This window comes from Gobio gobio (assembly GCF_949357685.1).
Source record: "Gobio gobio genome assembly, chromosome: 20".
Lineage (NCBI taxonomy): Eukaryota > Metazoa > Chordata > Actinopteri > Cypriniformes > Gobionidae > Gobio > Gobio gobio.
The window spans coordinates 14,333,856-14,351,635 of NC_137113.1; the positions used below are offsets into that span (position 1 = coordinate 14,333,856).

Below are 17,780 nucleotides of genomic sequence, written 5' to 3' on the forward strand. Positions count from 1 at the left end.
AAATGGCTGAATTAAGGTCTGTGGTGAACACAAGCTCAATACACTTTCACGTTTTATTCTACAACATAAAATACATCAGTATTACCCCACTCATGATTTTTTTTTTAAGCTGTTATGCGTCTTCTAAAGGCGGTTGCTAACAAGCGGCTAAATGGGATTACAGAGGCTGTCGAGGACATTAAACATCATCACGCCGGACATGGTGGTCTTATAAACTATTAACTCAAATGTTCAAAATGTTTATAGATAAAAACTTAATGAGTTGTCGGAAGCCTAGTGAAGGTGGCACTGAAGTCGAGCGACCGCTGTGTAGTTCATTTATAGCCTATAGCTTTTTACTTCTGGCGACTGCATTTAGGCTACAGAATTCATACGTTGTGTTTATCTGTGATAATAATCTTGATGGACAAAATGTGTAAGTATCATAAACTTTTGTTGTTGTTTTTGTTGCGATGATCCAAAAGCCTATTGGGTTTTTCTCTATTGGCAACCAGTGAGCTAACTGACCATAAACCTCTTTTCCCTTTTTAGTGCACATGAACACTTACGTACCTTCAAGGCAATGGGAGTGCAAGCACTTCTAGTTTTTGTAGGTGTCCAGCTGTAAAGATGTGCTTGGAAACGCCCCCGAAGTAATACTTCAATACAATCGGAATTTACTGCATCTGATTGCAGACCCATGCAATTGATGCATAGGCACTTTAGAGTTCACATCATTTATTTTCCTTCCTCTACCCTCCAGCACGCAGTGGTCTGTCTGTGGCGGCTCCCAGCGGACCTGAGCTAGTCTTATTTAAGGGCTTTGTTTCCTGCAGTCGAGCAGCTGGGCCCCAAAGCTCTCAAATGGAGGGTGAGTCTCTTGTTTCTGGGCGGTGATTAATCAAACTCTCTCTACTCCTCCTCTCAACTGATAAAGCAGTCTGCAGGAACAGAGATAAAGAAGAGGAAACCGAGATGCCTCTGTCTCCATTCTGCACCTTTATTTCCCAATATGAGTGTACTTAAACTGAACACCAGACATGACTTGGGATCTCATTGTGAATTCATTTTTTATGCACCCAACTGTTGCTACACATACACAATATTCACATTCACTCATTGGCAAAAGTCTGCAGCACACACAAAAAAAAGAAAAGTTTTTCCTCAGTTAGTTTGGCACAGGTAAAAATGTGCACCGATTGCCTACATTACTGTTCAAAATTTTGGGTCAGTATGATTTTTTTTTTTTTTTAATTAATACTTTTATTCAGCAAGGATGCATTCAATTGATCAAAAGTGACATTGAAGACATTTGTAGAATTACAAAAGAAACATTTCCACAACTGTTTTCAATATTGATCATGAGGGGATCATATGACACTGAAGAATTAAGGCTGCTTGCTATTACAGGAATAAATATCTTTTTTTTACAATATAAATTGTTGTAATATTACTATTTTACTGTATTTTGTAAAAAATAAATGCATCCTTGATGAGCATAAGAGACTTTTTTTTTGTTTACAATCTTACCGACCCTAAACTTTTGAATGGTAGCGTAGCTAGTCCAAAATGTTTCTTTTAATAATTAAAAGAAAATCTGCTAAAAGGTGCCACATGTATGATCCTGGAATCTTCTTTTTTAGCTCCTTTGGCTGCACAATATTGACCTCAAACAGAAATCACTTAACAGTAACAGTTTTTTTGAAAGGCAGCAAGATGGCTGAAATGTATGATACACATATTTAAATACTTCTCTGCTTGGCAGAGTTCAAGACTTTTGAGAATAAAATTTAAATAATCCTCTCATAGTCCCTCCCTTTCATGGGTATTTCCACAAAATGTTTTCCCAATCTCCTAGAGGTTCTGTGCAATTCCCTCTCTTCCTAGAAGACTATATTTGCATTTCAAAACAGCAAGTTCACAACGGATTTGAAACCACTCTAGGAGTCTTTTTTAAAGCTGTCCAATCAGGTCACTCATTTCCATATCTGTGATTCCACAAACGTCCACTACAAATTCCCATAACGAGGTTGAGGGCAACTACTCTGACTCTGAGGGCTTCGTTCAGACTGACAGCGTGATCCGCCGTCTCCTCGGTCAGAGCCTGTGCGGAGGAAGGAGGGTGAGAGGGGTCAGTCCTCTCGTGGCTCCTGCCGCACATGGGCCCTGAGTTCTCCTATGTGGAGCAGGGTTCTGCCGTGGTTCTCCTTATGTAGGTTGTTATCAGCTCCAGCTGGCGTTGTGAAGTTCGTCTCGGAGCCAAATGGGCAGAGGCTGACCCAGACGTTTCAACAGCCTGAGTAACTCCACGTTCTGCTCGCGGTAATACTCGGACAGAAACGCCCTTGACTGGAGTGATGGGAAGAAAACAAATGAGAGTTACACACAAATATAGAGTATATGGAAGCCAACTTCAAAATGATGACTCACAATTATGAGAGAAGTCAATTATGAAATGTCAAAATTGACATCATAGCCCAAAATTATGATAATTTGTAGTAATCTTGATTATGAGAAATTAAAAAAATATGTGACACCAAGTTATAAAGTTATTAAGAGATAAAAAGACTATTATGACTTAGTTTAATCTTTTTTTACTTTCTAAGTCAATTATGAGACGGGCTGAAATTGACAAAAAGTCATGGCATAAAAAATCAAACTTGATATAAAATATCAAATAAGACATGGCAATTTGAAAATGTAATTATCAAAATTGACAAAAAGGTTGAAATTATGGCATACTAATTCATAATTATGAGATAAAATAATGAAATTGACAAAAAGTCATGACAAGAGGTCAAACCTGATATCAAATATTGCATGCAATTTTGTCAATTTTGTCATTTGAAAAAAAAAAATCTTGGTAAATCATAAATGGCATACTAATTCATAATTATGAGTAAGTCATGACATAAAAATTCAACTACATTTTCATGCCATATTTGATATTATATCAAGTTTATCAAAATTGACAAAAGGTCGAAATTATGGCATACTAATTCATAACTATGAGATAAAAGGTTGAAATTGACAAAAAGTCATGACATAAAAATTCAGTGACATTTTCATGCCATATTTGATTTTATATCAAGTTTATCAAACTTGACAAAAGGTTGAAATGATGGCATAATAATTCATTATTTTGAGATAAATTGTTGAAATTGACAGTCATGACATAAGTCAAACTTGACATAAAATATCAAATATGGCATGAAAAATTGATGTGCCATTTGAAAAAAAAAAAAACCTTTGGTAAATCATAATTTTGAAAAGTTGACAGTGTCATCATTATTATGACCATCTCAATTTTCCTCATAATTCCTCATTATATTTATATTTTGATATATTCCTCAATTATGATTTCCAACAATTTACAAAATTGACTGGACATGGAAGAAAAAGCAAGGTGAAAATGATGTGACCAAATGCTGCATTTGATATCCAGTTTGCTCTGTTTTCACTTGATTTGTAACTACACCCTCAAAGTAGATCTTATAAGATCAGCTTTCTCAACTGTGAAGACCAATTATAGAGAGGAAAACAGGACTAAATAAACTTCACTGGCTACAATGTCTATTTCTGTTCAGTTAGAGTATATCAATCTTATCTCCATATCTGGAGCTCTAACATTGAGAAGTGAGCTGTACCTCCAGGCTCATGTCTGGATATTTCCTTCCTTTGCTTTTTCCCAGACAGCGAGTGCGTCCTGCCTCCAGTTTCTGACACCAGAAACCTTTACTCTCGTCAAACCTTTCAACAGAGAGCAGAAAGCTGGTTACTTTTCCTAGAATACGCCTTTTAAAAATAATCATTAATGTGCATACATTCTTAGACTTCAGCAATTAATAAAACTCTATTAGTTATAAATGCATTAATGGGTTTTACATTATATAACAAAACGTTAAAATAATTGAAAAGGGGCTCTGGGAAAATGATGTTAGAAAATGGTGTGACTTTTTTACATAATAAAATATTAAGGACATACATTTTAAAGGTACACTATGGAACTTTTTTGTTCGAAATTAACATTTAAATAATCAAATGTGAGTAATGTATTTCATTGAACAGATAAATTGTCATGTCGCTTTCTAACAGAGTTCAATGTAAAGCTGAAATTATTATGAATTTATTTATTTAAGGAAGAACGTTGTCTATTAATGGGTAAAGCTACTGTAACGTCTTCAGCTAGTCCGCTTGAGATCTTTTCCATCTAAACTGGTTCTCTATTAAGCCTAATGTTCATAAGCAGTATAATAACCATATGCACCAAAACAATGTTCTTCCGCAAAAAGCATGCAATTTTCTTTTAACCACTAGATGGCCAAAAGTTACAGGGTGTACCTTTAATTAAAATGTGATAAATGAGTATCCAGGACTGGAGCTACTGTATCAATTTGTAATAAATATAGTTTTATTAAGCGCTCTTGGCCTCCAGCCAGAGGGTGTGCAGTAATGAGAGCTCGTACGTCAGAGCCTGTGTGTAGTTGTAGTACGGTGTGACTCCCAGGAACTTCTGAATCCCATCCATCACCTGAGCGGGACTGGAGCGCAGCTGCACACCATCCACGATCAACAGCTGTTCACAGGTTAAAACACACATCACACACACTGATGGAGCTCAACACACCTGCTCAGGAACACTATGAGATAGTTTTGAACGAGTGCAGGTTCACTGAAGACTCAAACGTGTGTACATTCATACTTGTTTGTCTGAATATTCTAGGTTATTTCTCAACATAAATGACAGGCTGTTAATACCACTGACGACTCCAAGTTTCATACATTTGTATAATTTATTACACTTATACTTATATAATAAACACTTATAAATTAACTGTGATTCTCAACCAGGGGGCCTCAAGATGACTTAAAATAAGACAAAACAAGCATCACAATAAGATAAAACCACAACAAAAAACATAGTTTTATTGAAATTGACATTTTTTGATTTTTTTTATTGCCAATTTTATCTGTTTTATGAATACAGTCTGGGGTGAGTAAGATTTTTTTTTTTTGAAGAAGAAGAAATTAATACTTTCGTTCAGCAAGGGAACATTAAATTAATCAAAAGTGACAGTAAAGTTTCTATTTTTTTCCTCTGAACTTTACATTTATCAAATAAATCTGAAAAAAAAGGATCATGTGACACGGATGACTGAAGTAATGGCTGCTGAAAATTCAGCTTTGCCACCACAGTAAGAAATTACCCTTTATTAAAACAGGAAATGGTTATTTTAAACTGCAATAATGTCACAATATTACAGTTTTTACTGTATTTTTTGATCAAATAAATGCAGGCTTTTTAAGCATAAAATACTTTTTTTTTTTTAAACGTACCGACACAAAACTATTGCATGTAATGCAACATATTTTTTTTAGTTATGCCAAGCTCAAAAATATTTGATTTTGTGTACAAAATATTTTTTATAAAATTGTATTTTTTCATTAAAACATTAATTTATTCATTAATTTATTTAAGTGTCTGCCTTCTGCTAAAAGATATGCATGTAAACTTAAAGGTTAATCGCTTTTATGGGTGCTGTGCACTGACACAGTATCTAGCTGAACCAGTGTTGTGTGTTTCAGCGGTTATTATATTGTCTATTTAAACATGTTTTGAACACAATTGACATCCAGAACTGAAAAGAAGGATAGTTACATCATAGAATGACATAGCTTCTGACTAAGATGAAAAGAGTTCTTTTAAGAGGTAAGTCTTTTGTGTTCACACCTGGCTAGGTTAATAGTGGTTTAACTAGAAGTCAGCTGCTGGCGTGTGTGTGTGTGTGTACACACACCTGACTGGTTTGGTAGTGATGTAACCAGCGCTCCAGATGGCTGCCGTAGGCTCCAGGCTGCAGGCAGCGGCGGTGCAGAGACAGCACAGCCGAGGGGGAGGACGGCCCAGCAGAGATCACATCATGAAACGTGTAGTTTAGCGCCACAGGATCCTGATGAGCCCTCTGATGCTAGAGAGAGAGAGAGTGACAGCAGAGAAATTAAACAGTTGTAGTTTTCTTCTGATGTGTCTCTACCGAGGAGATCTAATATCTGGAAAACGCTATCCATTAAAGGGAGAGTTCACCAAATTTTTTTTAATTAGCCCATGATTTACTCACATTATATAATGTTATTATTCACAGACGCCAGACCTTTGACGGACTGAACAGAAGAAATGAACCAGAGAAGATTTCCACGCCAAAGAAGGCGGAGCCTCTGGGCCACACCTACCTATTACATTTAGCCATTTTCTGGAAAGTTTACTTTGCAAGCTGTTGAACTCCCAAAATGAACTCCAAGCAATTTGTCTCGGCTTGATTTTGTCCGAAATGTCATCAGACCAGTTCGTCCTTCGATTTCGCCTTAACTCTTTCCCCGCCAGAGTTTATGACTGTATGAATATCTGAACATGCAATATATCAAAATAAAGAACAGACCCTCTGTTTTTAAACAAATTCTAGCTTTTATTCTAGCTTAATGCATTCTTTTTTTATCAACACTTGAATGTAGGCAAGTTTCACAAAAAAAGCAACATTTTGAGCAAAAAGCTGAGAAAATCTAGCCTAGAAATCTAGACGCACCCTAGTGGCAGCAAATCTAATTTGCAGCCAGGGTGGTCTAGCAACTCTCCGTTGGCTTGCGAGCTGGAAAAACCAAACTCTGGTCAGGCCAATCACATCGTGTTTAGAGTCAGTGGGCGGGCTTAACATAATGATGGCAGAGTTGTGGTGCTCCCACGTGCTACTTGTAAACAAAGAAGCTGGCGAATAGAGCTCTTTCGAATCGGCTTTGGCCGTGACTCTGGATGACTTGGAGTTAAGCTTTTATTTGAGAAAAGAACGGCACTGAAGTCATTCTTAAGAAAGGAAGATGTGTTCGGAGATTTGCCGACCGGATACGGCGAAAGTTTAATCTATCAACTAGCTCCGCTTCACCTTCTTCGTTGCTCTGGTTGGTTGTAGCGCTATCCTATTGTGATCCTATATGTTGATGACTGTTTTATTTTACATATGCATATGATTACATATGCTATCGCTTGTTTCTGCATTTTCTTTTCATGTGTTTTGATCAGGAGATTATGTACTCTTTCAGAAGATGTAATAATAATAGCATATAATAGCACCCCCTACTGCATAACAGTGAAAAACGGAAAAGCCTGAAAATTCCATCAATGATGTGAAAGCGTTTTCTCACAAATTACGGACATTTCTGTCAATGGCGGGGAAAGAGTTAAAGGGTTACTTCAGTGATTTAGCATTAAGCTTTGTATTTAAACTGGGTCATTTATGCAGTAGAAAAGTGAAATTATTTTTGAATGTGGTGCCTTCTAGACTGAGAAAAGACAGAAAATGTATTTGTCTCATGTGGATGAAAGACAACAACTCCCAGAATGCACTTGCTTCGCTGCCCTACGAGGCCACTCCGGACACCGTTGTTTTGATCTTTATAGTAATACAATCATTTGGTTCAGTTAGAGAATAAACACTACATTTAAAAACTGAACGTGTCTTTTCAATAAAGTGTGAGTGAGCCGAACGAAAGTCACAGCAGTGTCAGATTGCATTCATCACGCTGAGATACAAAGCTGAGGTAACGTTAAGCGCCAGTCTGGCACGTTTTCAGATCGCTAACCGAGTCATTCTAACTATTATTAACCAGCTAAACCTTGATCCTTCGGTTTCATGTGTACACAAACGCACCTGGTACCAGGAATACGCCCGGTCAGTGGGGTTGATGAGTATAGAGATGATTTTGGCTCTTGGTAACAGGGCGGCTGCTCTCTTCGGGGCAGCTTCAGTGTCAAAGTAGTTTGCACTCTTCTCAAACAGGAAGTCTGTGCTCACATTCGAGGGTACGGGGAAAAAATCCATATACCTGAGACAAGACAGAGGGACAGAATTAGCCTGCACAATGAAACAAAAGGCAAATCCTATACCAATAAAATATTAAGAGGGGATTTCACTAAGAATTATTATGTTGTTAGTTTCAAACATGTTTCTATGAGCATTAATAACAAGTCATACTTTCTAAGGAACAATTTGCTCACTAAAATAAAAAATATAGAACAGGTTTAATCCAAAAATTAGTTCTGTCAGTGTGATGTGAGAGAGGCTTTGCAAATGAAACAAAGAACATGGAGGCATGGATGGAGTTTCCATGGTTACCAGTCAATGCCACGCTGGTAGTTTGGTCCGCTGAAGAACTGCACCTCCTCAAAGGTGACGGTGCTGGGGAAGCTGCTGGTAATGGCAGGATGAAGGGCAAGAAACGAGTGCAGTGCAGTAGTTCCTGCGGAAAGATCATGACACCAGAATACAGTGCCGCATCAAGCTGTTTTAATCAAATATTAATCACATTTCTTGGAAACATTCCGTGTTCCATGACTTGTATGGCAAATATGTTCAACATCATAAAGTTTTTTTATGATCAAAATGGGTTCATGCTTCTGTTACCACAAACAATCTCACATGTATGTACGGAATTCATTTCTAACCAAAAAAAAAAGGATTGATATGTTTTGTGTTACCGGTCTTCTGAGGGCCAATCACTAGAAACTTCGGCAGTCTGTCACAGGTCTTCTCTTTGGACCAGATGTCTTTGTGTCTCTTGTCATGACATGGGTTCTGTTTATCAGGGGGGAGTATTTGTAAGTATAATGTGAGCAAAAATTAATATGAGACTAATACAAATCACTTGTAACAAGTAGGTTTTCCTGTTCATTATGTAAACAGCATTTTAATCCAAGGGTCTTTAACAGAGGATCCACATGTACTGAAGGGAGTCTGTCAATTATTGTTTGATATCAAACTAATGGATGTTGAAAAAAAATAACATATGCGATTTCAAACTAAACAAAGAAACTTTAGCTATATACAGTATACAGTACAGTGGAAACTTAGAAAAGTAGTCTCTTATGCTCAGCAAGCCTGCATTTATTTAATTAAAAATACAGGAAAAAACAGTAATATTGTAGTATTTTTATACTTTTTTTATACTTTTAAATATAATTTATTTCTGTGATGGAAAGCTGTATTTTCAGCATCATTACTCCAGTCTTCAGTGTCACAGGATCCTTCAGAAATCATTCTAATATGATGATTAATTATCAATGTTGGAAACAGTTGTGCTGCTTAATATTTTTTTGGAATCTGTGAAACTGTTTTCAGGATTTAATGATGAATACAAAATTAAAAAGAACACACCTTCAACCTAACATAACCGAACATAAAAAGAACTATATATAGATATAGATAGATAGATGGATAGATAGATGGATGGATGGATGGATGGATGGATGGATGGATGGATAGATGGATAGATGGATAGATGGATAGATAGATAGATATAGATACATATATACAGATACTATCACTTGTTTTTATCAATTTAACATCCTTGCTGAATAGAAGTATAATTTTTTTTTCCAAAAGTAAAAATAAGAAAGAAAATTACTGACCCCAAACTTTTGAATGGTTTTGTATATTGTTACAAACAAAATGCAATTCTTTTAAAACTTTTTATTCATCAAAGAATCCTGAGAAAAAGTATCCCATGCCATGCTATAAAAAAATTAAACAGCACAACATTGATAATAAATCAGCATATTAGAATGATTTCTGAAGGATCATGTAACACTGAAGACTGGAGGAATGATGATGAAAAATTCAGTTTTGCATCACAGAAATAAATTCTATTTTAAAGTATATTCAAATAGAAAAAAGTTAATTTAAATTGTAATAATATTTCCCAATATTACTGTTTTTTTCTGTATTTTTGATTAAATAAATGCAGGTTTGATAAGTCTTCTTTCAAAAACACTAAAAATAGCAATGTTTCCAAACTGTACTGTATACAGTATATAAATTAAATGTATTTTTTTAGAACCATGTTGGTTGCAATTAAATACAATTAATTTAGAATTAAATATTATAATTTATGAAATAATGCTGTATATAATTTTTCATATTGTTCACTTTATTACTGATTTTGGGGTGAAATATGATGTCTTTGGCAGCCTTTGTGACATTCATTCAGTAATAAGAGATTCAGTAAAAACAATTAAAATGTAAGTGCACAAACCTGCCACAAGGGGTCTCTCTCATCAGGGAAAATCTGGAAGTATTTGTGAGCGAGTCTGACAGGAGGCAGCGTCTGCAGGCGCAGGTGAGTCCAGCACTGCACAAACCTCACCAGTGACTCAAAGGTGTACAGGCCCAGCCGGTCGTTGCCGTAGTTTGACAGGTGAGTCATGAATATACTAACCTACCCATGGGAGAGGACAGGGACAAGTGGGTCAAAAAACAAACGCTTGTCATATTACACAATTATTTGGGTTAGAGTGTCTTTGTGGGTGTGACACTAACCGGATTGAGCAGCACTGTAAGAAACAGCTCTCCACCACGGATGCTTTTGTCCAGCTCCTGAGGGCCTCCTGGATAATCTTTATAGAAGATGGTGTGTGTGAAAAGTCCACATGTCTGCCGGGGGAGAACCTGATACACAAAACCACACACAACTTATTATTAGTCAAATCACACTAATCTTGGGAAATATTTTCTTATATTAAAAATATATATTTTGTAAAATTACATTAAGGCTTGATTAGTTCATGCATAAGGTATCATGCACTACAAATGAATGATTTTATGAAAGCATTATTAATCTAGGTTAATGTTAATTTAAAAATAGAATATTGTTCATTGTTACTTCATGTGTGTTTATTATTATTGACTTAAAGTGCAAAATACACTACTGACCAAAAGGTATTATCAATGTTAAAAATGTTTTGCTGCTTAATATTTTTGTGGAAATCAAATTCAATTGATCAGAAGTGATAGTAAATACATTTATAATTTTACAAAAGATTTATATTTCATATAAATGCTGTTGAAGCATTGAACTTGCTATTCATCAAAGAATCATCAAAAAATGTCACATTTCCACAAATATATTAAGCAGCAAAAACTGTTTTCAACATTGATAATAATAAGAACCACTATTAATAATAGAGCACCAAATTAGCATATTACACCGATTTCAAAGGGCCATGTGACACTGAAGACTGACGGAATGGCTTCTGGAAATCAGGAGCTATCACAGGAATTAATTATATTTTAAAATAATTTATTAAAATAAAAAAAGTTAATTTAAATTGCAATAATATTTCACACTATTACAGTTTTTTTTTTCAGATAAATAGTCTTGGTGAGCATAAGAGACAAAAACATTAAAAGTCTTAATTATTTCAAACTTTAGTGTATAGAAATTAGCATTAGTTGTTAGTTTATTAACTAATTTTGATAAACTGAACCTTAACGTGTTACCACTATTTATAAAAAGATATTCCACTGCAGGGAAAGATACCAAGCCCATTTTCTCTGAGATAAGGTGTGCCATCATACCCAAAAGGCAAAACTCTGACATAGTTTATGATTGACACATGAATACCTGCCATTGTTGACAGCATTAGCCGTTAGGCAGCTGTCATGACACACATTTAAATTCATCCCCTTAAAAGCACCACTGTTGAAGTCACACACATTCAGATGGACGTCTTTGGCATCAAGTTAAAAAATGTATCCCTGCATTCTGTTGCATTCAGTCTGGCTGTTTTGCTAGATGCAACCAAGCATCTTAAGTAAACGCACCCTGAGAAACGTTTGATTGAGGTAAGGTGAACTTGGGTTCCTACCTGTATGCCGTTGTGTATGAATCCCCTGCGGTAGCGGGCAGGCCTGAGATGAGGATACTCCTCTGTGCTGGTCACCTTGATGCCCCATACACTCTTCCAGGCCTCATAAAGCTGACTGTGCACAGGGTAAACTCCTGAGTGATGTGGGGCTACAGCGTAACCCATGTCTGTGGGGATCCCATGCTCCTAAAAGAGACGCAACCTGAAATTACTTTGTAGCCTTGCAAAATCAAACAAATTATTGTGCAATACATATATATATACACCAGAATTCAACAACATTATTTAGCATGATCAAGGCAGTTTCTGACCTGTGCAAACTGTCTATTAAGTCTCATCTGTTCTGCGAGCACGCTGACGTTGTGGAAGAGATGAGGCTGCATGTGGCTCCACATGTGCGGGAACCACCAGAACTCCTGCCGGTGTCGGAGCAGTGTGTCGTCACCCTCATCTTCCTCATCTGTACCTGAAGAGCAAGACCACAAACAGACGAAGAATATATTTGTGGAGATTGATTTTAATCAATTTAACTCATGTAAACAATGTATCATACCTGTGTGAAAAAACTTGCCAGAGAATCCCAGGTTGAAGGTGAAATTGGGTACCAGAGAACGAAGTTTATTCTGTGTGTGAAGCAGTGCCTAGTGAGAAGATGAAGAACAGGTTCAATACACGTCATTTTATAGTGTGTGTTTGACATTTGATGAGCAGCTATTGTGGGTTAAGATTTTTATTTTGGGGTGTATGAAGCTACTGTAGGTTACAACTAATGGTGGGCGGTATGAATGCATCACAATATGAGTCACAGTGATGACATCTTGCAAAACAGTTATTTTTGCAAGAATTCCAAAAACAATTAATGTTAATACCAATTTTGGATAATCCAGCCAATTAAAAAAACAAATTAAAGTAATTTTCTCTTTATTTGTAACATCAAAAGACTTTAATTTAAAGATTGAATATTAATATTGACAAAACAAAATGTTACGTATTCAGTTCTGACTGGATGAGTCATATTTAAAGCTGTAACCACACATCAGTTCAATTCTACAGTATATTAATGTGGCAAACAACCATAAACAGCTAAACTTTAAATTCAGGTTCCTCATCCTGTTTGAGACATTTTTTTCTCTATTTTCCTTGGAGGTTGGAGAAGAGGTGGATAAAAGAGGACAGATCTTGCAGAAACAAGAAATGCAATGAAGATAAAGGGGGAGAAGAAATAAGAATAGAACAAAAGATGAAAAATGAAAAAGTGCTCTCTTACTGGGGGGAAAAAGCAAGGGTAAGAGAGAAAGATGAGAAATTTGAAACTGAAAACCTCAGGCATGACATTGCTTTTGGTGTGGTGGGCCACACAGAAACCCCTATGAGAACTTATCTGCTCAAATTAAAAAGTGAGCCAGTCTAATTAGCCCATGCTAGCCTTCAGCAAGAGCCTTCTTTCCCTCTGAGGAGATGAGAGGGAGAGACAGAGAGACAGAGAAAGAAGAATGCCATGCTCCAATGCATTACAAACAAGCTGTCCCTCTCGCACAATAATCAAGGCTCTCTACAAACAGCGGCAGAGAGAATACATCTCCCTGAACCGTATTAAGCGTGCTAATTCATTAGCTTCATTTCAGTCATGGAGGAGCTCTGGGAGTGTGATGGCAGTCAGAGAGAAGCTCTGAGAGTAAAGAGCTTGGATTATTTAAACAAAAGATACCTTTGATGGAAGACAAACTGGGTCAGCTCTGATTGATGTCTCATTCCCTATCAACCCTATCACAAACAGATCATTTCAAATCAACAAACTAGTTTTTTCCCCACTTTCTCATAAACATATGAGTGGTGGTTGTCAAGGTTTTTTTGCTAGGGTGATCTGGGTTGCTTCTAGGGTCTATGATATTCCAGTCATTAGATATGGCTGAATTCTTTTGTTCAATGCAAATCTATGGGATTGATTTAGCCTGTTTTCCTCTGCCATGGGGGGGGGGGGGGGGGGGGGGGGGGTCATAATCTTAAATCCTGCCAGATCCAAGCGAAGAAGATGATCTGCGGAAACCAGGAGCGGATAGAAGCTAACGCCCAAACAATCTAATGTGATCATCAAACATCCAACAGCATCTAAATCAAAACTACCTACAATTACAGAGAACAAATGACAAACCCACACAGAGGTAAATATACAGCTGTGCAAGCTTTGGGGGTATTGATGATCTTAAGTAACAGTGATGCTAGTTTCAGCAAGCACATTATGTCTTACACCTGGAAAAGTCTTGGCAAGTACATCCAATAATTTTTTTTTTAAGGCTCTTACCTCAACATCCGCCACTTTCATGCGTGTGCCCTCCTTCCCAACAAAGATGTCATCCACGTCCACCAGCAAAAATCTGTCCAATGAGAGGCTGAGCCTCCTGCCAGTTAAATAGCCCACAGCATCCACAAACAGCAGCTTGTGCAGCCAAAACGTCAAGCTTCCACCAAAGAACACCCGCTGGATGCCATCGTGAAGACCTAGGTCCTGCACAACCGTAGCCAGCAGCGCTCTCTGTTGGTGTGAGTGTGTTGGGAGCTGATTGGGTTCTGCTGGCCTGGGGCTAGCTAACAGCACAGGCTCATAGGTGCTGTGGTTGGACAGGAAGGTGGTCCAGTTGTCTGCAGGTAAAGGGCCAGGTTCCAGCTCATTAGGTTTGGTGATGTAGAGTAGGGGTGCAGCAGGGTTGACTCTGTAATCCCAAAGTGGCAGGTTTGAACGCAAGAACAGAGGGAAGCCTCTGAGCTGAGCGCTGGATGGCGAGTTTTCATTCGCCCGGTAGAAGCCAATGATTCCCACTCCATAGTCCTGACAGTATTTATCCAGTAACTGGCGGTTCCACGAGTCCAAGTTGACGTACTTGAGCAGATTCTCATAGACGATGAGTGTGTATCGGCCGCGGCCTCGCCAAGCCAGAGGAGGCATGTCCCCCTTCCCTGGTGCAATTTCAGTGCGGTAATGAAAGCGGCTTGACTCTAAGATGGCAACAATCTCTTGTCCGAGTTGGGAGTAGATGCTTTCCACGAAGAGTAACACCACAGGCTCTGTCCGAGAGGTGTCTGCTGTCCTCGCCGAGTGTCGCCGCTGGCTGATCTGCGATGGCAGGAACAGTGGAGCCCTTTGTCCTCCACCAACTACTGATGTAGCTACACAGTCCCCCAGTGGTAATGGCAGAGGGGCCTCCTTGATCTTGGGTCCAGCACTGACGTGATAAGCCAGGTAGGCCATGGAGAGTAGACAGAAGAGAATGAGTGCAAGGATCAGGCGGTGGAGACCTTGATGCCTGACTACTCGTGCCAACTTCCTCACTCCAGCCATAGCTGTCTTGGCCAAGTGGGTAGCAGGGACAGAGAGAGGGTAACGCCTCACTCTGGTAGGGAGGTAGAATAAAAAGAGGGCAGGGATTAAATGGCAATGAATTTGCCCTGCCAGGAAACAACCATTGAATCTAGGTCACCATGGCCCCCATAGCCTGCGACGGAGTCGCCGCTCCGGTGTCTCTCTTTTTGTATGGTACTCTTCCCATCCATATAATGACCCTACGCGTGAGCAGCTGGAGGCATCATGTGAAAACACAGCTCATCTGTTTGTTGTTTAGAGTGTTGATGCTCTGACTTAAAACCTTCTGCCACTTCATGCATCTGCTTGAACACACCAGGCGTGAGAGAAACGTCATCTAGCAGAGGCACCTGTTCATCCTAAAACAGAAATGAGAAAGTTTAGAAGGATTAGTACTAAGTCTGTTTACTTTAAGGCTGGAATACACGGCACAACTTTTTCTCAGATTTTTGCCAAGATTTCTATATCCCAGCATTTAAAGATAAAGTTATCAAAAAATGAAAATTTGGTCACCCTCTTATCGTTCTGAAAGCACCTGTAAGATTTTTTTTTCCTTTTGGGGGGAGGGAAACAAAGGGAGAGATATACACTGTTTGCTCTTTTCAATAGAATTACAATGAATGAGGACTGAAGTTTTGCAGCTTCAAAAAGGAAACAAAAGTACCATGACGCTCTAGTCCCCATTCATTGTAATTCTATTGAAAAGAGTGATCAATACATCTTTAGAATGACATTTAGGATAAAAAAAGTTGACATACATCAGACCATTGGTCAACGTTTACATGCAGAGTGAAATCGTTGTATTTCATGTGTCTGGTTTTTCTTAAACAGTTTTTGACCTTCACCCGATAAAAGAGCACTGCTTAATGCATTTAAACTATGCGTGACCTTACACACTGTCGGAGTATTAGCCATAACCGGTGTTAAGATGTGTATGTAAACACACAATTCCTTTTTGGGCGAACTAATCCTTTAATGATATTAAGAGCAGACATTTTTACGATGTCTAGATTCTGGATAAGCTCTAGGTATATACCCATGGCCATAACATAAACAGGAAATCCACCTTAAACACTCACATAAAGAGTAACAAAATTAACGTGAGAATTTCAGAATGGAGTCGTGCTGCTATCTGAACTGTACCATGCACTTTCTTAACCTTTAAAACTTCAGGTCGAAGAGCTTCTCCCCATCCCAGGGGCCAACACAGACAAGAAGGGGCCACACAGTATCTCCACAGAGAGAGTAATATAGACAAACCATCTGCTGATTTTTCCGTCAGATGACACACAAACACATACTCACAAAAACACACCCCTGCCCCATTAACACTCAATGTACCCATCATCAAATCTCCCTTACCGTCTACATGAGACCTTTTCCCAGGGATCCCAAAATAACTCCACCCTATAGTCATGCTCCCCCGATATAAGCTTTCAGGTGTGACTGCAAATGTGAGAGAGTGCTAGTGCGTGTGCTACGTGTATACAAAAGAAGAGGGCGTCAAGTATGAAATGTCAGTACGGCGCAGTCTGTTTATCATGAGCTGTTTTCAGCTCTGTGGCGTCCTTGATATCAAATGTGATTAAGTTTGGTAGATCCAACAAGCACCTGTAGATACTGCAGAGAAATCTGATGCCGTGAGAAATGGAGTTCTAGTTAAGTAGGCCAAGTGACGACCCAAACAAGTCGCCCTGCCACTGACATTATCGCCTTTAACGCTTCAATATTAGCCTTTGCTAGCATTGCATTTATTTGAATAAGTTAAGAACACATGAAATGTAATTTTAGGGCGAAGGGAAAAATCATTATGTTTGACACACTGCACTAAGCTTTCATTAAGTAATGGCTTAAAAATTTTTCCATGCCTTTATTAGTTAAAAAGTGCAGAACAAGCTTTGGACGTGAAGCAGTTTCTGCACCAGAGATCCAGTTCCATTAATGTGGCACATTTCAATGATTAATCTCTGGGAAAAAAAAGCAGAATGGCTGAGCATGAAGAATTTCAGAGATAAAACATGAGCTGACTAAGCAGTTTTATATTATATTATACTGCACCATGTAAATGGATCTTTCCAGTTGCCAAGAATAACTTTGACACAGAACTTAGCAGAACAAACTCTATGACAGGAACGAAATGCACCACAATGCTGGGGCCTTATCTTCTGAGGATGTTTCTTAAGCTTTTGTTGCACATGGTCTAGTCAAAGAGGCTTTTCGAGATGCAGAAGCAGTGCAACCTGTGACCACAGCGTGGAGCGAGAGCTTTGTAGTGCAGCTCTACAGAGTCTAACACAGAAGGGCAGAATCAGTTCAGCCCGAGGGGTGCCTGAGGGCCGCCAGCGTCACGACACGCATAAGCAGATGACATTCTTCAAGAGTCCTTAGCACACTCTCTTCCCACGGCACTCAGGAACACTTTGAGTGATTCAGCACACATATTCCGCTTGACTTCAGTGTTGACTTATGGTTCCTTTCCTTCCACTAGGAAATCATTATCCCGGCCAGGCAGTATAGGGTTTCTGCTCGGCCAGTGTGTCTGGCCAACAGGAGAACAACAGCTCTATGGGACACTGTTCCTTATGACTGCTGGAAGCCAACGGCTCTGCGGAATGTCTTACTGGCTTTATATAAAGACAAAGTGTCACATGCCCTCTGGCTGATATTTGATCCACAGGTAATATAAGGATAATGAATTCAGCAGGAGCTGTGATTCACACAATTACGCCTGAGATTTAATGACACGAGTCA

The 17,780-nt window shown here is 38.4% G+C and overlaps 1 protein-coding gene across 1 annotated transcript in view; it reads right to left on the reverse strand.

The window, feature by feature from the left end:
• ndst2b (N-deacetylase/N-sulfotransferase (heparan glucosaminyl) 2b) overlaps positions 1-17,780 on the reverse strand; it is a 101,633-nt gene continuing 83,853 nt past the window's right edge. The window contains exons 2-14 of the mRNA XM_079801236.1: positions 13,974-15,388; positions 12,225-12,312; positions 11,983-12,137; positions 11,672-11,857; positions 10,344-10,472; positions 10,060-10,242; positions 8,507-8,603; positions 8,145-8,268; positions 7,680-7,854; positions 5,778-5,948; positions 4,446-4,555; positions 3,627-3,729; positions 1-2,328 (exon numbers count right to left, since the gene is read on the reverse strand). Coding sequence (XP_079657362.1) covers positions 2,203-2,328; positions 3,627-3,729; positions 4,446-4,555; positions 5,778-5,948; positions 7,680-7,854; positions 8,145-8,268; positions 8,507-8,603; positions 10,060-10,242; positions 10,344-10,472; positions 11,672-11,857; positions 11,983-12,137; positions 12,225-12,312; positions 13,974-15,008 — 2,682 coding nt within the window. The 5' untranslated portion in view covers positions 15,009-15,388 and the 3' untranslated portion in view covers positions 1-2,202. The remainder of the gene's footprint in view (positions 2,329-3,626; positions 3,730-4,445; positions 4,556-5,777; positions 5,949-7,679; positions 7,855-8,144; positions 8,269-8,506; positions 8,604-10,059; positions 10,243-10,343; positions 10,473-11,671; positions 11,858-11,982; positions 12,138-12,224; positions 12,313-13,973; positions 15,389-17,780) is intronic.